Source organism: Barbus barbus (genome assembly GCF_936440315.1).
Source record: "Barbus barbus genome assembly, chromosome: 23".
Taxonomy (NCBI): Eukaryota; Metazoa; Chordata; class Actinopteri; order Cypriniformes; family Cyprinidae; genus Barbus; species Barbus barbus.
The window spans coordinates 15,295,409-15,320,817 of NC_136751.1; the positions used below are offsets into that span (position 1 = coordinate 15,295,409).

Sequence of the window (25,409 nt, forward strand, 5' to 3'; positions counted from 1 at the left end):
AGTTTCTTTCAGTTGAAACACCTCAGATTCACATTTTAGTCTGGGACTAGGCTTAAGCCTTGTCTGTGAAACCGGGGGATAGCGTTTAAAATATACCTTCTGTAAAAGTCGTCTTAAAGACATATCAGAGGCAAAATCGATTTGGTTATAGTTTAGGGGCATTTTTTTTTTCTTGTAAACTGTTATTTTTGTATAAAAAAAAAAATGGTTTCATCATGTTTGTATGAGAAAGTGATTTAGTCTAACTGTGTGGACTGCATGATGTACAATAAAAAACATTTAATGCATAAAATAACTGATTAAACACAGTAACTACCAAAGTATATACTTTATTCCAGGCCAATTTTAAAGTAATATGTAAAGAGATATAATGTAACAGAACTTAAGGTTCTAAGGTACATGCACATACACGGATTAAAAAAAAAAAAGAGATACATGGATATAAATTCATTCTGGGTGCATTTAAAAGAAATCTAAATACCAATCCATTAACTTGTGTGATTAGTACTACCACTACAAAAAAAAAGTAAACAGTTACTATATATTCTGAACAGTTGCACACTAAGCAAGCATAAAATCATGTTTAAGTGACATACATACACATTTTAGTCAATGTTCTATAAACGTGCAATACAATCACTGTATCCACAATTCAGAAAACATTGTTGCATTGCTCTCTCCAACACTGTTTTACCCCATTAGAGTCTGCCATCAATACTATGTTTGCAAAAATATATTTCTCTTAGCTTCTCTTTTTTTTTTTCTCACCACTCTTATTTTCTCTATCTTTCATTACTATGGCCTAGTTTGCTGTTTTTGATCATAAAATTTGACCATAACATTTTTGCTTACAGAGGCAAGTGAATTATAAACTTCAGCGGTATATTCACCCCCAACAGATATTATACTGATAAAACTTCACCTTTTTTGAGAAACAAAAGAATCAGTACAACACACATTTAGTGTACGGGCCAGTTATTGAGCCATAATCATGTAGTGTAAAGGTATATTGTAAACAAGAGGAAATATTCATATTACTGAATTCAAAGCATCTGCAGCAAATCTGTAATGGGCAAAGTCCATGTAGTGTTCTGCTTTAGTGAAATAATGTAAACCTAGGTAACCTGCCTAATGTGTTTTATTAGTACTGACATCAGAACCAGCATAAGAGGACCTGTCAAATCTTGCTTCATTAGAAATCTCCTCACAAATCAATTAGACCTTTTCTCATTAGCTTATGTCTTACGTGTACATAAAAGTATAAGAAAGAAATAAAAACGTCTTTGGAAGCCTCAAAGAAATCCTGACAGAAACGATAACTGATTGTTTCCATAAAAGTCTACTCTATCATTCATATCCACAGTTACCAAATTCGAATTCAAGCTAACAGCTAATCTACAGCACTAACCCTCAAGACATGCTCATCTATCCATCTAAATGTATCAGAACCTTCCTTTTCCTGCCCAATATCCGTCTCGGCACCAAACACCATCAACTGGCACAGACTCTACTGGAGCTCATATCAGAGATGTCTGTCTATTGATCAAAGTGCCCTTGATATTTTGTTCATTGCTTTTGGATTAAAAAAAAAACTGATATTTTCACTAAAATAAGCAAGCAACAACATATCAACTGAGATACTAAAATCGTAAGATATAAAAAAAAAAAAAAAAAAAAAGATAATCGGTAACAAAACCAAACGATCCCCCCCTCAGATGTAGCAGAAATGATAGCGTCCATCCAGTTAGTGTTCTTTGTGAATCAGTTCATATACTATAAGGCAGCTCTTAGAATAGTTTTTCTGTCTGAAACTTTTAAAATGAGAGCAAAAACAGAGACGATTTGTTCTTTGATCACACATGAATGCCATAACCCTCAAGAAATCAAAATGAGGCTTAAATAAAACTAACACACAAAGAGGCTAGGGTTCTTTAAAGAAAAAAAAAAAAAAAAAAAAAAGGCAAATCAAACCCTAATTCCCAACATATTTTTTATAAAACCTTTGAAAGAAATATACTTTGATTAATGAAGGGAGTAAGTAAAAGCAAACGTCAAATTTGATCTACGATCGCTAGCGTAAAAACGTCAGGAACATGTTTCAATTTTTTTGTCTGAAGGCACTTGATTACAGAGTTTCTAGTGTGATATGCTGGCACAGCCAAGCAGCAGTATTTGTTTAACCAAAGCCACACGGTAAAACCCTTACGATTTAGACCTTTCGATCACAATCCCATCACGTACAGACGACCTCCTCATCGCTTTTTGGTTTCTCAGGCTCATTACTGTACGAGGAAACAGTCAGTTGTAGGCGAGCTGAGATCAGGGATGTTCTGAGACGGGAGCTGGAGTCACAGGAGGTTGATTTCGGGGTTCGTCTGTCTTTATTTCTCTCGGAGCCCTCTCGGCCCTGTTCGCCCAGCGAGGCGAGAAACGACACTTCGCGCACACAACTTCACATTCGCATACTTGCACACAGTACAGCCGTGAAAGAGATTTGGGTACTTGTGGATGCTTGTCTGTTCATGGGCCAGCCTTGAGGATGCAGACATGAAAAAAGACATAAGAAAACAAAAAAAGAAGCCCAAAAGGACCAAAGGTTAAATACCTCGGCCAAACGTAGTGAATAGAAGATAACGAAAAAACAAAAACTGTCCAGTAGAGTGAAATGTCTGTTCTTTTCTCAACTTAGCGCATCTACACATCCTTCACAGATTGTATTAGGCAGCAGTTCAGCATGTTGGAAGAGAAGGCGTAGTGCTGGATCCCGGTGCTCTATAGCCAGGTTAGAAAGTTCTCCTTGTCAATCTTGGTAGCTGCCAGCACTGACTCCATGTCGTTGAGGATGTCGGAGCTCAGGGCTTCCTGCAGGCTGGGCATCAGCTCCTCGCCCTCCACCGCCATGCTCTCCCCCTCCAGGGTGCCCAGGTCCACGTCTGTGCCCGGGATCGCGTCTAGGTAGTCGGGGAAACGGCTGGGCTGTGTTGCCATCGAGCTGGGGCCGAGGGTATCGCCTGAGAGCGAGACGGTTGCTCTTAAAATGTGCTGACATCATGTGTGTGGTTAGATTGAGTGTTCTTGTTGTGGCGTACCTGTCTCCATCTCGTCCACGCTGTTGAGGAAGTCATCAGGAGTGCGGGGGACGCTGTAACTGCTCATGCTCAGGCCACTGTCTGTGCTCTCGTCTCTGGAGTGATATGTCCCACTGCACAGGAAAACACCAGGCCACAACTGCTTAGACCAATCTAAACTGTGTGCATATGTATATTGTACACTTACACTACTCGTTCAAAAGTTTGAAAAAGCAAGATCATTTGGAAATAAATTAATACTTTTATTCAGTTAGAATGCATTAAATTGTTTAAAAGGAGGCATTAAAAAGACATTTAAAATGTTACAAAAGATTTGCATTTCAAATGAATGCTGAACTTTATATTCATTAAAGAATCCTGGGGAAAAAATGATCACGGTTTCCACAAAAATATTAAGCAGCACAACTGTTTTCAACACTGATAATAATCCAAATGTCTCCCGAGCATCAAATCAGCGTATTATAATGATTTCTGAAGAATCGTGTGACAATGAAGACTAGAGTAATGGCTGCTAAAAATTCAGTAATAAAATAACAAATTACATTAGAAAAAATATACTAAGACAGAAAAGAGTTATTCAAGATATATAGATATATATATATATAAACTTAAAAGAACTCTTTCCTGTTTTAGTATATTTTTATAATGTAATTTATTCCACTTGTATTTAATAATAATTACATATATACACACACATATACAACTTTTTAGCAGTTTTATACAGTGTATATAAATATACGTTTTCCATGTTTGTTTGTATTGTAAAATGTATCCACTACACAGATGATGTCTACAAAAACTAAATATACGGTGCCATTAGGTCAACACACACTTGATTATTTATTTTTGACCACAATCCAAACCCAAAACAAGCTAAGAATATAACCGTGCAACGCACTGAAATCCAGCACAGATGACTGGGAAAAAAAGTTACTTAGAGAATCACAATATTATTAGTTGGAAGAGAAGCTGTGGAGACTGTACATAAGTATGTTTTGATTTGTTTAAAACACTTTCATATTTGTGTTATTTCAAGGTTTTGACGACTATAAATAAAATAAAAATTCATCCACTCATTCTTAACTTGTGCAGATTTATCCAGAATAATTGCTAACAATTATTGCTCATTCCACTAGTGATTACTTGAACTACACGCAATGGCCTGCTCTGAACTGCCTTTGAGAGTCATCGTAAAAGGTGTTGTTTTGCTGGTGGTCTCTCTATAAATAGCAGGCAGGCAGTTCAGTACAGAGTGCTCAAATAAAGAGGGCAGAGGACAGCTACATTGAAGGAAAATACAGCAAGTTTCTTCTAATTAAGAGAATGAAATGTGGCTTCAGTGCATGAGAGCTGCTGGATGAATGAGCTCTTTGTGAACGCAGCAGAGGTGGGAGGGGGCGGCCTTGTCTTAGACCGAGACCACATGTTCTCACGGACCGCCTTGTTATTCACATCAATCCCTTATCTACTCTCATGTAGGAGGAGAGATTTATGTGCTTGACCGCCACTGGAGGACGCAATTCTCTGCAAAAGCAGCTTAATCGGGACTTGCTTTCAACCGCTTCTCCAGTGAGTGTCACTCAGCGCACACACAATGCAGCCAAACATCCTTTGTGGGAAGGTTCATTGCACTTATGTGCCTTTTAACTGGTAAATACTACCATGTGCAAATGCAAAAGTGATTTTTCTTGTATGACTGCTTGATGGGTCTTACCTGTTCAAGAACGGGTCAGAACTGTTGGTGGTCATGTTACGTGCGTCTTGTCCCATGCTGGGTGAGGACACAGGGTTTTGAGTGCCGCCATCCTGCTCCATGCTGGTCGGCAGCTGGTTTCTCAGGGCGAGCTCCTGTATGCACACGCACAAATGAAAGAATGTGTGTCAAAGTGCGAAATTCATAAAGTGAGCAGACTGGGTTTGCAGGAACGGAAGCTTAACGCAAGACAAAATTAATGATTTTCTTTGGAATTACTCCAAGTACTGAGATGAGAGCGGATACATTTTTTTTCTATTGAAGGAAAAAGGACAGAACAAACTATACTGGTTTTTACTTTCAATCTACACACACGTACGCGAAACAGTAAGTGAGATATGGGAAGGGGGGGAGGGGGGAAACTAACTTAACCTACAAGTTTTACTTCGTTTCCTGTATCACCCACTTGAGCCTCTCTCATCCAACAAGTCATGAGTTACAAATCTGGTTATCATTTGTCAATGGATTGTGCAAGATTGTCTGTCAACATCCTTCATTATTTTACTGCCTCAGCTCAAATTGGTGGTTTGCAGAGACTCAAGCGAAGGTGTGGGTTTATTGCACATCATTTAGTTTACAGCAGAAGGGTCAGATCTTTGCTTTTTATTACAGACTTCCTATGACTAATTGAAACTTAAATACGGTCACAACTTTCACTGATTAAAGGACAACTCAACAGGCTGTCACCACAGAAAAGTCTCTAACACGTCAACATGACATTAACGCTGACCCTATTGACTATCTTAAAAGTGCTTTGGTCATCTTGTTGCAAATGATTCATTTAATCACATTTAAGTTTTAATTTTTGTGGGCTTTTTTTATGCTTTATTGGATAGGACAGTAGAGAAATAACATGTCCTTCTGTTTTGACTGATATCTTTAAATTTAGTTTGTATTATTTTCATTAGTTTTTACACTTCATTTGATCGGTTTATTTTAGTTGAGTTTTAAATTTTGTGTTTTTTTATTTTTTAAATATTAGCTTTCATATTTGAGCTGCCAGAGTTGGTGTGTTAACTGATATCATTTAAATAAGGGTATTACATATCAATGCAGGTGGCTTATAAAATTAAAAAAAAATTATAATGCATTCTGTATTTAAAACTAAAATGAAAAAATAAAAAAGTAAAAAATAAAATGTGCCTATTTTTATTCTTATTTTAATTAAGTTTAGAATCATGCAAATGTTTATTTCGTTTATATCCAAATTTAATGTTTTACATATCTTTTAGAAAATTTTATAATATGTTTTTAGTAGGAAATATGTAATAATATTAAAATAGGCTGTGAATGCAATTTTATGATGACTGAGCGATTCATTATAGGATTTCCAGCCACCACATCAATGCTTTCAAGTGTATTTGAAGGCCTATCTTTACTGGTCTTTTAAGTGAGCTGCTTCTAGACCCGGTAAGATCATCCCTGAAGATCTCTGTTTATTTAGTTTTCCAGCAGGGGGGTCTGCAGCACTGAGTCAACACCGTGTTTACATTCCAAAGCAGGGGCAGCTGAGTAAAACCTCCTCCACCTCCCCATCTGCCCCCTCATCTTCCAACCTCTCATTTAATAGCTCACAAAAACATACACAGCAAGTATCTCTACCTCAGATTTACCCACCCTACACCATGTACTGAGAAACAAAGTGCAACAGGTTGCTTTGAGGTGCAAGGTGGACCAGACCTCATGCCAATAATCTGTCAAAACAACCAGCACAATTCTACGATACGGTACATTACAAACAAAAATACGCAACATGAACAGCGAGTACACACAGCACAGATCAGGCTTGTTTCTGCAGCAGAAGACTATGTGCCCATCTAGCATGTGAGGACATTATGTTCTGACAGGTGTGTGTGTGTGTGTGTGTGTGTCAGACCTGGGGTCTCTGGCGAAGGAGCTCTTGTTTGATCCTCAGTCTCTCTTTCTCCATCTGGATCTGCTGCAGCCTGATCTGGTTGTTTCCACCCAGCACTCCACTCTGTGGACTGGAGGGCAACTGGGAGCCTTGCTTCACTGGAGCACTCTGGGAAATTCGCTGCTGGTTCATAGCTGACGACACAAAATCGATTACGTTATGATGCTTCAATCTATTATTGATTAGCGTTAATTATATAGATTATATTTAAAAGCAAATATCCTAGCACTAGAAAATACAGTATCACACATGTAAATAAAACATAATACTTTTCATTTTTGGCATTATAGTGTTACTATTTTGTATATGTATGTATGTGAAACAGATTACTTCAGATATTAATCAGAACCCAGGACGTTAATCATAATAATGTATGCGTTTATGTATGAAATCTGATTATACATTTATAAATTCAAATAAGCACTTACAAGTCTGAATTTATTTAGTCATTTATCATTTATTACATATTCAGATTTACATCTACATTTTCCATATTTAGACCTATAAATGTATGCATGCATGTATGTGTATTTACACACACACACACACACACACACACACACACACACACACACACACAGATTTGCATCTATAGCATTATATATTCAGATTTATAAATATTCAGAATTTTAAATATATACTCAGATTTTCCTGTTGGGCTCTTCATGCACAGTCTATACTTTAAAACAATAATACATTATTTTCAATAATTTTGTATTAATTTATTTACAAAAATTGGCGTTCTAATTTTAAATAAATGTTTAATTTATGTAAACACCTAAGATTCAATCTCCAGTCAAAAATAACATTCATAAAATCTGTCACTAAAAGGGGTAGTAGCAATAGCCAGGTATACGATAGAGGGTATAAAAAGGCCTATCAATGTAAGTGAATGGAGCAATGTGTATCGCCACAGATGCAAACACAGAAAAAGATGTTTTGGACAACAAGTTGGGGTGGGGTGTTACAGTAATTGGACCAATGAAAATGGCTGTTTACTTATGCACTGAGGCCACCAGTGACAACAAAGCTGTGATGGAGCTGGCGTTGTCATGCGCAAGGGAGCCCCGTCTTCCCCACTTATCCTCATCACCATTCAATCAGAGTGTGTTTACACTACCTCAGGCCTGAATGGGTCTCCGCTCCCCTCTCACCATGGGAATCAGATCAGAGACTCACCACGCCTCACACACACACACACACACACACACCGCAACCACCATCCCCCACACTGCCTGAGGCGTGGAAGAGTGTGTGGGAATGTATACGAGTGCTAGTGGGGGAGAGTGTGTGCGTGTTTGTTTCTCTTTAAAGACTCTTATCTCGCATAGATAGGGGTCTATTGAAGCCGAATGGTGGAGCAGTATGGCTGATCTCAGGGCAGGAGTGACCAGTTAACACAGGCTGAACAGGAACACAACAAAAACAACCTCTTGATTCTCAGGTCTGGATTTCCCTGACTAGTCTGTACTTGACTGCTGTGGGTTTCTCACTTGGGAAACTCCATACCACAGCACGAAGATGACAAGAACACACAAACAAGTCTTATCCATGTGGCGGAATGACTCCGTGTTGCATAAGTTCGTGCCACAGACGTGTTCTTCTACGAGCCAGCAGGAGGAGGAGGAAACGTGCCAGAGGAACACAATTAAAACAAGCGAGTGAGAAAGATAAACTCAGATTGACGTACACTTCTTCTGGAACACATCCATCCAGTAATAAGTCTTTATCAGGCACATCTCACAAAGCTGCCAGCCAATAGCAGCTCCCCTGTCATTTGCAGGTGAGACTGAAGGGGTGTTGGGAAACGTCAGGAAACGCAGTGCCAGGACCTTTGAAGCCTTTGTAAATATTTGCTGGCTGTCGATTTAACAGGTTTATTGTAGAAAAGCAGCACTCAAATTGCGTTTCCAGTTAATAGATATGCACATAAAGCAGAGGAGACAGGGAAAGAGAGTCAATCTGTGTCCACAAGAAAAGCCTCTCTATATCCTATCATACATAAACCTCAGCGGGCCACACAAAAGCAAGCTGTGAGCTGCCGGAAGCCAGCATGAGGAAACTCAGCTGTGACTAGAGTGTAGTAGAAAACCAGTTGAAAGCAAGATGGAAGCCGTATCACTTACAAGTAGAAACAGCAGGCGGTATATTTATACATCAAGACTTGGAGACTTTCACAGTTATTATTAGTGATTACTGCAGTGAGAAATGCAAATGTGTTTCCGTTATTCACAATAAGCCACTCAAGTAATATGTATCGCAGTTACGTTGCAAATAATTAATCCGGACTGAGTCATTAAAGTGATTTCTAATAGGTCCTTGACTTTTTCTTTTCACACACACACTGTGTTCTTCCAATATGCTCACTAGGGCTGCACGAGATATCGCATGCGATTGTCATGCACATCTCGTCAGTAAAGCCGGTTCTGTCATTAGTCAGTGAACTACAGCTGTGTATTAAATGCCGCTCCATTTGAAAACAGGTGATGGAGATTTATTACTAATCACAGAACCGGCTTTATTGACGAGATGCGTATGACAATCGCATGCAATATATCGTGCAGCCCTAACGCTCACCTTATTTAGACACAAATATCTGATCATTTATCCAATTATTTCACTAGATTACACTTGGAATGCTTTTTTGCTCTCATTTCTTTATACTTTTTCAGAGAAAGAAATGAATTGTGTGCACAAAATAATAATTCATTCTACTTCCCGTCCACATACTCATAAGCATGTTGCTGCATAAAACAATAATTATTTTGTGCACGATTTACTTAAAACGAGGGAACAAATTAGTAAATCATACATACAGTTTACTTTTTTTGCATGTCATGTGCTCCGTAGTTTTGAGTAGTTCAGAGTAAAATAAATATGAATTTTGTTTACTAAATAAATTGTTTACTACTTATGCATTTACATAACGACTGTTACTTTTGTATTGTGATTACTCAAATTACACAAATTTGACTGTTAATAGTGTTTACATAATAATGCATAGTTCTGAGTCTGAGGATGTGAACAGCTTGAGTAAACATCCCATGTTGCCATCTTGTAATTATGACATAGTATGAACGCAGCAAAAGATGTACATGTAATCTGGTTTAAAAAAAACAAAAATCCAGATACTATCCGAGTGAACGTTAATGCCATGTGTTAACTGGGAAATAGGCACTTGGGAGTAGCCTATTTTGACTTGGGCTTGTAAGCAACCACCCAAAACATGCTAGCACCCAAATAGCAACAGAACACCCCAGCAACAACCATTTGAACTGCAAGACGAAGCACTGCTAACATTTACTTCAGAATACAAACTCTATGAATGCACTGATATTCTGTCACCTTTGAATGTGAACCACTGATGTCACATTCGTCATCCTGTTTCCCAATAAGGCGAGCGCCTTGGGAGTCGTCAAGTGTTTATGCAACCGTTCATGAGTTTGTGAGTCAGCTCAAAGCTCTGGAAAAGATGAGTGCTTCACAAGAGCATGACATCACTCTGCACTTGCCAACAAGGTGCCAACTCCTGAGCTTAAGTACTATGATAATTCCAGCACATGGCCGATAACCAAAGGTTCCAATCAGCCTTTGTGCTCAAAAACTACACCACCACCACAAAAAAAAGATGGAGTTTGCATGATTGTTTTTGAGTCTAATGGCCAGATGAAGTGTGAAATACATCATAAAGTCCCATGGTGGACTCTCAAACCAGATCTCGCAGCCTGTTCGCCACCTCTTAGGAAGGAGGCATAAGTTTATCCTGTGGGCTTTCTTCCTTTTTCTCCTATTCCTCTTTCTTTTCCCTCTTCCCTTCCCCCTCTCTGGCCCTGCCTCCGCATGCCCCCTTCCTCTCTCTCTCTCTCTCTCTCTCTCTCTCTCTCTCTCTCTAACATTGGGTCTCTGACTGAAAAGGTCTGGAACAGATTAGGAGTAGAGCTGCAGCATCGAGAGGCCTGGCACCGACTCAAGTCCGTCTAGATGTGCAGCTGAGAACAGTTCTGCCTGTGCTTTGCCTCACGAGGGGTGGGAAGTGTGTGTGTGTGGGGGGGGGGGGGGGGGGTACAGAAAGAGAGAATGTCCAGACTTCAGTTCTCTGTTAAAGGAGTACAATCCCAAGTGTACCCAATGGGTGAGCGGAGAGCCAGACGGGACAACATGTCAGGTTAGCCACACATTTAATGTTTTTTTGGGGTTCAACTGGTGCAAGTAGGAGCTAACACGTTTTTGAAGTAGGCGGGACCTCACTGAGAGGAGCTGAGGGATGAAAACACAAAAACAAAGGTCATAATAAAATGCAGATACAAGCAGTTAAATAAAAACTGCATGGGAACGCCCAAACATTCTCAACTTGAGGCAAGGAACGAGTTAACCATGTCTAGCCCCTTGCAGTTCTCCCCCTCACATTACGGCTGTAATTCAGGGGCCCACCAGCCTTGTCCGCTGAACACTTATAAATCTTCAAAGGGCTTCACCCACCAGTGCCGACCCCCCCCCCCCTTTTTTTGTCTTTCGTTCTTTCTCGCTCTCTCTCCTGCCTGACCCAGCCCTTCACAGACTGTTTACCACTCTACCCACGACCAGTTGTGTGTTAGGTGTACGTAAATCTGTTTTGTAGTTGAGGATTTTGGTCAAAAATGGTGCAGAACATGCTTGTTCATACATGAAGGTGATAGTGAGATAGTGTCCCAGAGGAAAAATCTTTTGGGATGAAGGGAAAGCACTTCAAGCGTGAGTAACTAAAAGTGACATAAGTAGAAGGCTTCATCTCTTTGTGAGCCTTACGTGCTCATAGAAAGAGATTAAAGAGAGGGACTGAAAGGGGTAGAAAAAGGACAAACATCTCAGTCTGACAACCTTTCAGTGAACCATTTATCTCCACAGCAAAAAAACAGATGATTAGATTAACGTGACAGTTCCGCTGCTTAGATATGTTTCATTGTCTCTGCGTATGGATTATGGATGCATATCTGAACAAGGGGTTTAAGGAACAGCATAATCAGATGCAGTTTGAGCTAGTTTGTGTTTGTGTGTGAGTAAAGGGATCACATAGCAGAGTAGTGTGGAGCAGTTTTGGCTAACCTCAGTATGAGTCACAGGAAGCAGGAATACTCTCTGAATATTGTGGCACAAAAACACACTCTCACTTTCATTCGCACACAGCGCAGAGAGTAGCCATCTATACTCGGTTTGTAATCAGTATAATAATACAACAGTAAGAGATAGTTGCAGTTATTTTACCGCAGTGGAACCAAAATTAAAGTTCTCGTTGATTCAAAAACAGAAACCAAAAATAAAAATTCTGTAATTAAATTTGGGTAACTGAACTCGGTTCGCAGCTGAGGGTGTTCACAGGTGATAAACCAATTATAGTAAAGCTCGGTCGCCTCTCAATACTTTTTTTTTTTTTCTTTTTTTTTTTACACATACTTCTAGTAACAATTTTGGTCATAGTGGACCATGCAGACGTGTTTAATTGTTGTTTGCTCATCCACACACTTGAACATATGTTCAAAACATGTCATCGAAGAAGCGTTAACTGTTTCCATCAATGAAACTTAATTTTTTTGCAATTTCGATTAATATTTTTAGTTGCCGAAATTTCAGTGCATCACTACTCGGGTGGCTTATTTCTTTTCAAAAATGGTGGCGACGCTGTCATGCTAAGAGATCAATGTTCAATGAAAAGTTTGATTTATTATGAGACTATTTTTATTTTTATGAACTTTTATGACTTTAAGCTCACCGTAACGCGGGTCAAGTCGTGGGTCCAGCCAAGAGGTGGTTTTGTTCTTGTGATTGATGTAGTAGATCTCTCCTTCTGAGGTAATAGCTTGCTCCCAACCATCAGGAAGAGGACCTGAGAGAGAACAGCCAGTGTACAGAAAATTATCCATTACTAACGAAATGATCATTTTAGAAATCTTTGGCCATAATCCACATATTTGTTTTAAATCCAACATTTTCACGAGGCCATGAAATTTTGGAAAGAAATCTCCACCAATCACAGGATCTTGGAAAGCAAAGTGATTTTTGCTTTGATTCAAAGTTTGTCATGTTGTGATTCACCTCCTAGCTGGCTTATAACTATTTAACAAGACTTTTTAAAAATTCCAATTGAAAAAATTAATAGGAAACATTCTTCCGGAATCAAGGCCGCTTCGAAAAAAGTGGGCAGAAACTGCTGCACTCCATAGTTTCCAGGACCAAACGACTTTCCAAAGAATGACATCAAAGTCTGTGGGGAACACCTTAAAACACTGAACAGGACCGGTCTTGTCTGATTCTAACAGCTCCTGTTGAACCTTTCATAGTTTGGACACCCAGGTCACTATTGTCACTCCAACCAGACATGTCTACCTAATCATCAACTGTCATTCACATGCATTCGTCTGCCCTGATAAGGTTTCCGTGTTTGCTGAGGTAGAGGCGGGTTTGGGTGGGATGTAAACAGAGACTGATACACCCGTAGAATTACCATAAGAATGCAGGGACTGAGAGTGTAGTGTTTTATATTAAATGAGTGTCTGGAGTTTCTGACCTGAGGCAGGGTTCATGATGTTCTGCTGCTGCAAAGGCACTGGGCTGGCCGGGGCGGCCTGGTTCATCTGAAGGAGGGCCTTACGTGGATCCTGCCAGGTGGTCGTCTGGTCATTATGGCTATGAGGAGAAAGAGACGTACATAAGCAGGACTATTAGACAAAAATACTGTGGCTGTGACCCAAATCCTCATGAGCTTTCTCTTTGGCTTGACATATAGGATCAAAACAACCTGCCAATTTTATACACAAGTATGTATGCGTGTACAGACAAACACTTATTCAGACACCTTCAACATTTCTCAAATTATCACAGTTTATTCGCTATAGTTTAGAAAATGGTAATAAAATATGACAAGAACTCATCAAGAACAAATTCATCTTGATAATGTCAGATAACTTTGATAGAAAGGTATGTAATGAACAGCTGTCAGCTGTTAAATTTAATACACACTTCGATAATACCAATTTATGTCAAGCCGCTACCAAGCAATGCTTAATTTTGTTCAGTCTGTGGTGTAAAAAGGTCGCATTAGAAATTAAAGAAAAACACTCAGGTCAAAGTGTCTGAATAATTTTTTATCAATTTTACCGGTAGTCCACTGTATGAAGAATTTTGGGTGTAAAATGTCACAGTTTACTTTATTTTGCTATCTTCACTTACCTAAATGAACTATAGTGTCGTGCACCCATTAATAAAAAGATAATCAAAAATTATATCTGGTGTCTGAATAATTTTTGGTTTGACTGTATGCATTATACTTTTATAAGTGACAAAACTTGAGTGCATAAATCTATAATATTTCAAGGGCAGTGCACTACCATATAAACCAGTGTTATATATCCCACATTGGTTTATTTGATTCAAACAGAGTGCTCAGATAAAACTCCCAGCAAGTGGAGATCTTTACAAGATCTTTGTAAACACCTGAACACAGATCCATTTGGACAGCATCTCAGTCCTTTAATCTGCATAAGCAAAAGCGAGCAGGAACCAAAACATCTCCGAAGCCTCCTACAAGCAAGTGTAAATGATGGTCTGTCCTGTTAGCAATGAAACTCCCATTCATTTTGTTTGCCCTGGCTGCTAAAAATAGGCTCTTATAAAAGTCCATTTCATAAACTTTACAATTGCCACCCACTCTTGTGTCAGACCTGCTGATGCATTGCTGTGGAGGAGGGAGCATGGATAACCGTAGGCCGTTGAGTGAACTTCGACCCCGTTTACATGTGATTTGCCTGCGTGCAGTGGACTGAACCGGTGTCATCTGCACATGAAGTCACAGATTACTGTGTAAGGTCAGCGATGAATAACACTGTTACTGGAAAACGAATCAGCAAGTCTAAAAGGAGAGACTGAAGCCAGGCTTACACCCTTCTGTTTATTCAGATCTTAGACAGCAGGGTGGCAGGGAAAGCAGTGCTGCTTGACGCAGTCAGTGTTGTTCTCTTTTTTCACTGCAGTTTATCACTTAAAGGTTAAGCAGTTTATGCTGAAAAGGAGGGCGTTTTTTGCCTCAATCTCAGCATGAATACCCAACAGAAGTACTTTCATTCGAACAACCAAAAGAAACAAGTTAATCCTGAATTATTTACCTCCAAAACCAACATTTGTATGTTTTCAGGTGTACTATCACGCCACATTTCATGATCTAATCTCGCAGCTTCCTTAAGATCAAACCTGACAAGACATCACCTTCCAAAACACTAGCTGCTATCTTTCACATTTTCTTTGAAACAAGTAAAGTTTTCCAAGAAAATGGTTTTGGTGTCCTGAAGGCACAAGCATGCAATTTACGAGCAGTGTTAGGGATGGAGTGGGCGGCTCAAAAGACCTGCGATTAGAGGCGTTGCACGTTCTGTCAGGTCTATGAAACTACAGCCAGAGCAGATTAGGTTTTTAATTCAAAATATTGCTGCAAGTACACACTCTTGAAGGAAGCAGATTTATGTAACTTCAGGACAAACCAGGAGGCTGTGAAACACTACTCGCATCTATTCTGCAGTGAGAACGGGCTGCAGCACTCGGTGTAGAGGCGTTTCTAATGACTGCTTTGTCGAGGCTTGTTGCTCGATTAAGATGTAGAGTTAACACAGGAAAAGGCCCCTCTCTTTCCCGTTCTCTTTCTCTCTCTCTCTCAGGCGAGGGCCTGTACATTCAGGCAGGGTCAGTCATGGGTCTCCTCCCAGGAGGTTTCTTTCTCTCACTGTCTGTTCCAACACACTGAAGTGTCAGGCTCTTTAACAATCTGGCGCCAGTTTTACAAAGCTTTCACCTGCTGGACAAAAGCTCAGACCAAGCTACGACCCAAAACCCTAAATGCTATTCACTTGCTCCTCTTTTCCCCCAGTTCTGCTCTCTTTGCCTATTTAAGACAGTTTTTGTCACTGAAAACATAAGATTTGCATGCACTGAACTTATGTTTGGCCATCCTGACTAGTGATAGACCAATAAATCTATTTTGAGATTATTTGCATTGACTGATAAACATGTTTGATTGGCTAATAAATAAGTGTCACCACCTCCTTGTGTCAGTTTCTGAATCTACTGACAGCCTTTTCAATAGAAAAAAAAAAAAAAAAAAGAAAAGTCAATTTTATAAAAATATTATGAAACATATTCTGTAATTTCCAGTAATTCCTTAATTTAAGACAATTTATATGACCTTATTTACATTATATAACTGAACTATGTATAATTAGGGTTGTCAATAAGTACATTAAATTGCAATCTAATTGTTTTCATAGTTAACACGTTAGGGCCTTAACATTTCTATAAAGGATGATTTTTTTAAAAGTTTCAGTTACTAATAAATTATATGTAGAAAGGTTTAATTGTTTTAGAAATCACACAGAACACAATTCACTCTACTGTTCATAAGATTTTTTTGTTAATGTTAATTTTTTAAAGGTGCCATAGAATGAAAAACTGTCTTTACCCTGGCATATTTAAATAATAACAGTTCTGTACATGGAAATGACATACAGTGAGCCTCAAACACCATAGTTTTCTCCTTCATATGTAAATCTCGTGATTAAAAAAGACCACTGAAAAACAGGCGAATCAGAACATAACACCGACTGTGACGCAACAGTCGGGATCACTACGCCCCCAACATTTGCATAAACCCGCCCTTGTTCTAAGCCGGCCGAACCATCAGAAGCTCTGCAGGTATTGTAAATAAACAAGTGCGGACAACAGCGAAAATAACAAAATAAATGTTATGTTCCAGGCCGTGCAGGGGGTGTGAAGTGCAGGGATGGGTTGGTGTCTGTATTCAGAAAGGCACAGAAAGCAAATAACGCGAGCCACTAAAGGGACATGGTTAGCTCCTTGCTAGCGGTAGCCTGTTACAGTACATAAGATTTCACTCTCAGTAAGGAGAGATGAGGATGATGGCGAATGACTTACAGATCCTGAGCACCACTGACAAGCATCTGATCTTGTGAAATGTGTGGTAAGTAATGTTGCTCCATAATGTAAACAGTTTGTGTGATCGCGTCTCTTAAAAGTGAAACTATAACGCGATCGATGGATCGTTCAAAAGCAGTTTCAATGCCTCGCATATTAATAACGGCTCCCTGATGCCCGCGTTTTATATACAGTATAATTACACGACGATATAACTGCGAGAGAAAGTATTTAAATATATATTTTCCTCCCTGTGCTTCCTTGTTGCTGATGAGCCGTACTGTGAAACAGCCAGTCAGAGCAGAGCTCATTATTATTCATGACCCTGCCAAATAAGCCAATAACAGACCGTTTCATTCTAGGGAGAAATCCTAGGGTTGTAAATGGACATGTAAAATCGTTTCTGGAGATTTTTTGCCCTTACCTAAGCCACATACCTTCTGTGTAGATATCAGAGAACAATTTAAAATACTGTATCAATGCATTCTATGGCACCTTTAAATATGTTTGTAATAAATCTATTATGCTCATTTAATACAGTAAAACTAGTAATTTTGTGAAATATAATTACAGTGTAAATATACAATAGAATTTTCAGTGTCAGTGATCCTTCAGTAAATGTTTTTTTTTCCCAAGACTCTTTGATCAACAAAGTTCAAAAGAACAGCATTTATTTGAAATTTGTAACATTAAAATGTCTTTACTGTCACTTTTTATCAATTTAATGCATCCTTTTCTGAATAAAAGTATTAATTTATTGGAAAACAAATCTTACTGATCCAAAGCTTTGAAAAGTGGTGTATATTTTTATTATATGGGCATCAATGTATACTAATATACTAGCATTATATGAGCCACACTGAACTCTTGATACTGGAATCAGTGATTGAAAAATCCATGCTGTTTTTGCCACTAGTCTTGATAGATAGACGGCTGACCACTAGTCTACTGGAAGAGAAACCACAGCACAAAAAAAGAGCCTGGGAGGATGTTTGACCTTGGATGAATGAATTCTGCATCTTTTTGACAGATTTTGTTTGCAATACTGAATTGGCAAGACCCTTCCCCATCATAAACACAACCCAGTGACCATTTTTTTTTCTGCCGTCACTTTCTCTTTGCCACCAATTAGTCACTATTCCGCCATCACTGCCTTATGAGAGACGGAGGGAGCAAGAATAACAAAAAGAGGAGAAAGAGAAAGAGAGCGACTGACTCAGCACTTCACCACCCCCTCTTCTCTAAGCTCCCTCTTGTTTATGCTTTACTGATCAAAGGATCTGCCAAAAACTGCCCCTCTCCCACCTACCTACCAGTAAGCCACCCTACCCCCAACCCACACACACACACACACTCACTCCAGGAAAACAGCCCAGGCCGCAGCAGACGAGGAACAGGGGGCCTCTTCAGGAGGGTCACGGGGGAGGGCCGAATGACCGTCAAACAAAAAGAAAAGGCCACAGAGGAGGAAAAGGAGGAGGAAAAAACGAGCACGGAAGCAATCCCTCAGAACTCCATTGGCTGAGTGGATCGCTGTGGTCCTGTTACACTTTGTCACCCCGATCCTCCCCCTCCTATTGCTGCTGGAAACTATGACAGAGACACGGGGGGAGCGAGGGAGGGAGAGGCGGTGTGAGTTAATTTTAATTGGAGCACAGGATGTCGAGTATGAAGATCTCCTCTTGGGTTTCAGCGAGGGCAGACGCAGGCGCACTCACACAGGTGGGCTTTATTACCCCAAGCACTCTGCCCACACGGTGCCTTTTCCATGCAAAACACTGACGCTTATGTTTAATTCAGTGCCGCGATGATCCAGAACGAGAACTATTGACTGTAACCAACACAAGCGACAGCTAACTTGTAACGTGCTGTTTTCTGGCAGTGGTTTGAATGCAAAAATCTCCAAACACTCTGAACTCAAACTAAAAGATTAGCTTTGTTCCAAGACCTTCTTCGGGGGCATCCTAAACATCAGAGAACCTCAAAAGAATGATTTGGAGTGCACTATATAGTGAGCAACTCTACAAAACACACATTTGACTCTGTACGGAAGTTTTATGAAATGAAAAAAATAGCCATTCCTCTCGTCTTATTTCTTTACTGACCTCAAGGCAAAGCATTATGGGATTGCCGTCTTTGTGAAGAATCTCTTAGAAGGCAGCATAATTATGTTGCTCACCTTCTGGAACAGATTTTATGTCTGATGCTGCTGTCTGTACAGGCAGCTCTCTAGCTTTTGGAAGAGAGCAAATGTGTTTTTGTAGTCAAAAGCACACCATCCAGTCTGGGTCAGAGCCCTACATTGCATCACTCTTGAGCGTCTGCTCATGCAATGTTCTCTCTGCACTTCCAGCACACACGAACAAACAAAACTTCACAAATGAGGCAGACTGGCTTCCCTTTACTCAGTGGGAAAGTACCGGGAAAATGGGAGGATAGTCAAAAAGCAGCCAATAGTAACAATAATGGTGAAACCCATATGCATATATTACTTTGCCTGCCATATATTCATGATGCCAACCTGCATTTGATGAATTGAAGTGTTAAAGTCCTTGCACACCGAGTCCGAAAAGTTTGTACATGTTTTTTCTTTTTTTCTAGTGCTGTCAAACAATTAAATCGCATCCAAAATAAAAGTTTGTTTACATAATATGTGTGAGTACTGTGTATATTTATTATGTCTATATAAATACACACATATACATGTATATATTTAAGAGAAATTTGTTATGTTTATATAATAAATATATCTTTATCTGTAATTAGGGGTGGGCGATATGGGAAAAATATCATATCACGGTTTTTTATAGAAATATCACGATTCACGATTTTTATCACGATTCTTTGTTAGTTTTACTATTTTGGTTTTACAAGTTGTCTGAGCATTACAGCCAAACTAGAAAGACAAAGATGCATGGCAGATATTTAGGCCAAAGTGGGCGAAGATAAAAAATCTTTGTCATTATTTTATTTTTCTTATTAAAAAATAAGAACAAAGATACACATTACAAATACACATAATATACAAATAAAACAAACAGTGCTTTATTTCCAGGTACAATAGGTGTATTTAGCAGAGCATTCAATGAAATTGAATGAACAAATATAAAAATAAAACACTAGATAGACTGATTCCTAAAGCAACTGTATTAAAGTTTTTCAGTCAAGAATAGTGAGTGATTTTGTTTTGTTAACGTTAAAGGAATAGTTCCCCCACAAATTAATATTCTGTCATCTGTCTGTCAATTCTGTCATAATGTTGTATTTTTATATCATCATTTACTCAAAAGTTGTTTTAAACCGGAATGAGTTTCTTTCTTGTGCTGAACATTTATAAATGCTATTTTGAAGAAGGTGGAAAACCAAACAGTTGCTGGTCCTCAGTGACTTCCATAGGATTTTTCTTTCCTACTATCAAAGTCAATGTGGACCAGCAACTGTTTGGTTTTCCACTGAGTAAATAATGATAGAAATTAAATTTTAGGGTGAACTATCCCTTTAATGACAGTCGACAGCACGTTTAGTGTCCTGTCCCTTTAAGAGCTGCACGCATCTAATATACAGGCACGCATCCGTTTCTCTTAACTATTTACTTTCATTTTAGAGATAACCAACTCAGTCTGTATGTAAACCTTGTGTGTTTTGACAGTATTAGCGCAAAATATAACTTAGTTGAGTAATCAGGCGCTCGCGCTGTTAGACAGGCGTTTTAGTGCGCGTGCTTCAGGTGTATGCGCTCAGAACAAGCGCACGTCAGACCAGCGCGCGAATTAAACATTTAACCAGCAAGGCTTGTATGCAAATAATGTACTTTTGCGATCGCGAATAAGTGCAGTGTCCTGTCAGAGTAACTCTACTGCTGTATGTCGTGTTGTACAGTATATAGAGACGGAGGCGCCAGAACTGTATTTGACAATGTGCGCTGTAGCACGATACTACGATATTTCTTAAAAAGCAGATCGTGGAGACATTTTTATCGTCCACGATCAAAAATCGTCATATCGCACACCCCTATCTGTAATATAAATATATATACACGTAAATATTTCAAAATATATGCTGTGTGTGTGTGCATTTATATATACATAAATATTACACAGTACACACACACACACATAATGCAAACAAAAACTTTTATTCTGGATGTGATTTGATTGATCATTTGACAGCTTCGTATTGGTCATCCTTTTCTATCAAATTGCTGACTTCTGATGCGAAAATGCAGAAAATCAAACCTGATCCAATTTTTTTTTTTATGACGGATGAAACTTTCGGAGGCAGTGTGTAAACATGATTGACAATGTGAGGTCGTATGTATTTTTTTAACGTGCGAAAATTTTGGACGAGAATTTCGGACTCGGTATGCAAAGACCATTAGAGATAATCTTATTATGTTGGGTCAATACATTTAATTCAACTTTACCTAGCTAAAAAATGGGATAGAAACCATTTTCTCTCAGCAATTGCACAAAATAATGACAAAAAAATGGCTTAGTAACACACTGAATGAAATGTATTTGAATATTTTATTTGCAACTTTACTGTGCAGTAATAAGAGACCAGTTAAGTTCACTCAACAGTGCAGTTTAATGAGGCCGACTGCACATTCAAACCAACAAACACACACCTATGGCAACGGTATCCCACACTCCCACCGGAAAAACATCGCCACTCAGGGCCATTACAGATCACTGGGGGCCACCAGCTGAGAAGCGTTATTGAAGATTATGGGGCCAGAGATGGAGACAAAAGCACAGACAGGACAGACGTCCGCTCAAGAGACCCCCACAAACACCCTCCAGAGCTTCAAACATCATCAGCCAGACAACTGCAACCTTCTTTCTGCAGCACTTCTTCCATCCCAGACTAAGCAGACTGGGAGAATGACAAACAGACAAAGAAAGGTCTACAACCCTGGTAGCAGGCTTTTGCTTTAGAGCCAATAGACAGGGAGAGCGGAGGTGGGGATTCTGGCACTCAAATCACATTGAGCCATGACCACACAGGAATCACTCCATGACACTAAAGGAGACAGTGCTCTATAGAAGCTCACTTCCTGATTTCCTCTCCAGCTGTTATCACTGCTCATGAAACCAGAGAGCGCTCGAGGAGGAGGTGGTGGTGGTGGTAGGTAGAGAGGGGAGGTTAGCAAGACCACGGCACTGGGCCTAGACCCACCCAAGCGCTCGACATGATTGATGGCCCAATTATCAGGGCCCTGCTTATTGTGCTGCAGTTATTTATAACACAGCAGAGCTTGAGGTGCAGCGATGAATGCTTCTCACAGTTGCACTCAACTTCGCCAGCTCTGCATGTTTTCCACTTTGCCTAAGAAATAAGAAATATTGACCTCGAAATATGGAGCACATAGGGGATGAGCTGTATTCAAACTAGCAAAAAGTCAACATTCCCTATTCTCTGTCTTTGTCCAAAATTAGCATTATACTTACTTTCACCTGAGAATTTAGTGTGAAGGCATATTTCAGATAAAATACAAGCTCCATAAACAACATCTGTTTACCATTGAAAAACATTCTGTAGATGCATTAATTCACTTTTTTGTTTTTTTTAAGATGAGGAATTAACCATTTTCATTTTCAGTAATATTTTACAGGATTGCACTGTTTCAGGCAAGAATTTTGTTGTATTTCATATGAACATTCAGTAACACTTTATTTTAAGGTGTCCCTGTTACACGTTACATGCACTTACTATTATAATAACAATAAATGATGCATAATTACACGCAAGTAACCCTAAAACAAACCCTAATCCTAACCACACAGTAAGTACATGTAGCTAATTAATATTACGCAGTATGTAAATGTATAATTACACTGTAAGAAATTGTAAAAATATTCTTTTAAATTAGTGGTCAGTGAATATTTGTTTTGCTTTTTTTGAGATTAGGGTTGAAACATAATGAAAATAATATCATTTAATTTATTACATATATAATTACCTGTTGGTTATACATAATACAATACGTAAAAGCAATGAGTGTCTCCATATCGGACATTAAAATGTTTGAGGTTTTATCATTAAAAAACAAAACAAAAACAGTTTCCACAAAAATACTAAGCAGCACAACTGTTTTCAACATTGATAAAAAGAAGTGCATATGAGAATGCTTTCTGAAGGATAATTTGACTATGAAAAGATGGAATGCTTTTCTGAAGGATCAATAATGGAACAATGGCTGCTAAAAATTCCGCTTTGCCATTATAATATATTAAAACAGAAAACAGTTATTTTAATATGTAATAATATTTCAGAATTTAATAAGAAATCTTATTGAACCTAAACTCTTGAACAGTAGTGCATCTGTCTATTACTAGTAAACACTGTTAAAATAATGACTTGTACACTACAACTGCATACACAAGGACTCTGTATATTAGCTTAGCATAACACACACTGCATCTAATGAGGCCAAAATGAGGCCGCCATTATGAATGACTGAATGTCAGCTCTCCATTTCTCCCTCACGGCCGAGCGAGCGTGCGTGCATCAGGACGGGTGGATGAGTGACTGAGCTTCCGTCAGCAGGACATCATCAGGAGAGATTATTGAGCGACCTGCTGACCTCTGGCCGGATTTAAGTTCCTCTTTGAAGGAGGGCTCATATCACAGGAGTCAGCGGACAAAGCAGCGAGTTTACAGAAGCAGAGAGAGCAAGAGAGAGAAATACTAGAGAAAAACTTGGGTAAAGGTTATGAAGTTCTCAGAAGGGCTAGGCAAGCTATATTTTAACATTTAAATCATTTATCTTTTTCTTTTTATTGAAAATGTACAGTTAAACTGCTGCTAATAAGAAACCAAAACAGCATGAAACTGAATGAGACACATTCAACACACTCCCTGTGATATTTGGTAAATGTAAAGAGCATTTTGAACGAGACCCTGGTCTGAATACATAGGCAGGGGTTTTTCTTGAGGCAGTTTGTTACCGCAGTGACAGTAGGAGCATTGATGTCTGGGGCAAAGGTGTTACATCAGGACTGAGTAAACACTGGTCTGGCTAACTCTGCTTTCTATATGTGTACACACAAACACACACACACACACACACACTCACAGATGACACTCTAACAGGAAAGGGGCTTCTTTGTGCGTGGTCAATAAAGCCCAAGCTTGACAAACACACATTTGCTCAAAGTAAATGCTTCACACTAGATGAGCTGAGAAATGAATCCACCCTGACCTGGGAAACTAAACATTACAAAAATGAGGCCACTGTAATCTAACAAATGACTTAAACCAGGAAATGGGCCTAAATGGGTCTTCTGCTGATGTCGTAAAGTACGAGTTCAGAAGTCAATTTAGGCTCAAACGCGAGTTAAAACTACACAAGGGGTGTACGACCAAAATACTGTGTATTATATAAACAATTATATTATGTACGAATAATCATAACAATAATATGCCCTATAGGGGTCAGATTTCTAAAAAAATATTTTAGTGTATTTTATTTACGATAAAATAAAACAGTAATATTGTGAAATCTTATTGCAATTAAAATACATTATTCTTTATTTTAAAGGGGTCATATGACGTTGCTAAAAAGAACATTATTTTGTGTATTTAGTGCAATGCAATGTCTTTATGCAGTTTAAGGTTCAAAAAACAGATTATTTCCACATTCTGTACACTATTGTTGCTCCTCTATGTCGATTTTTACAAAGCTCATTGTTCTGAGAAGTGAGGCGTGCTCTGATTGGCCAGCTATCCAGTGCGTTGTGATTGGCCGAAAACCTCAAGTGTGAGACGGAAATGTTACGCCCCCTTACCTTATTGTGATACCGTGTCCCGGTGCGACGACACAAAAACAATAAAACCCACTATAAACGAGGCATTTGTTGCATCCAGTGGGGACATAATTACTGATTATAATGACATATACTGACTTTTTAAACATTACTACATCTGCATTTGTGATTGGAGTAACGACAAATAACAAGCGCTACTCTACACTGCTCAAAACTGCCGTCAGTGGCAAATTCTTTAAATAAGAAAACGTACTTATAGGGGGAGTCAGAAGCGTCAGACTGTCCTTGCAAAGTTGGAAGTACCCCACTTTATAGAAACAGCCTTTGTGCAAGCCAGCATTGTAGGCTACTCTTCCAGGTTCAGGAAATGCGCTGCACATACTCTAATATTTGGGTTGAACTGTTCTGGAACATTGTTGTAAATACAACTTAACCAATGATTTCTAGTTGTGTCCTCTTTTGGAAGCCCAAACAAAGTACTTTCACAACGAAACACACAGCGTCTCCACGACTTGGCGCAGCAACAATAATAATACAGCGATTAATAATAGTTATATATACAGCGAATAATAGTTCCGCCTTCTTTCTTTGCGTATACATTTAGGCGGTGCTTTGCAAATCTTCCCACACCGTGATATAGACATGTGGGGGTGTGTTTAAATGAGCCGTTTTAGGTGGGGGTGGTCGAATCTTAACTTTTATAAAGAATATCTCTTTGGTTTTGAGACTTTAGTCTTTGCAACTTCAGGGATCTTATCTATGCACAAACAGCTTGTAACACTCCAAAGAGAAAGGAAAACTCGAAATCGCATCATATGACCCCTTTAATACATATTAAAATGTAATTTATTCCTGTGATGGAAAAACTGAATTTTCAGCAGCCATTACTCCAGTTTTAGTGTCACATGATCCTTCAGAAATCACTCTAATAT

At 38.9% G+C, this 25,409-nt stretch overlaps 1 protein-coding gene across 2 annotated transcripts in view; it reads right to left on the reverse strand.

Annotated features, from left to right (window-relative positions):
• Positions 1-265: 265 nt before the first annotated feature.
• Positions 266-25,409, reverse strand: part of LOC306842855 (transcriptional coactivator YAP1) — a 34,683-nt gene continuing 9,539 nt past the window's right edge. Inside the window, exons 3-8 of one of the 2 annotated variants that reach the window (XM_079373997.1) lie at positions 13,299-13,417; positions 12,504-12,617; positions 6,719-6,891; positions 4,804-4,937; positions 3,090-3,202; positions 266-3,011 (exon numbers count right to left, since the gene is read on the reverse strand). In XM_079373997.1, the coding sequence (XP_079230123.1) occupies positions 2,773-3,011; positions 3,090-3,202; positions 4,804-4,937; positions 6,719-6,891; positions 12,504-12,617; positions 13,299-13,417 (892 nt within the window). In that variant the 3' untranslated portion in view covers positions 266-2,772. The remainder of the gene's footprint in view (positions 3,012-3,089; positions 3,203-4,803; positions 4,938-6,718; positions 6,892-12,503; positions 12,618-13,298; positions 13,418-25,409) is intronic. The other variant, XM_079373998.1, reaches the window with a different exon arrangement.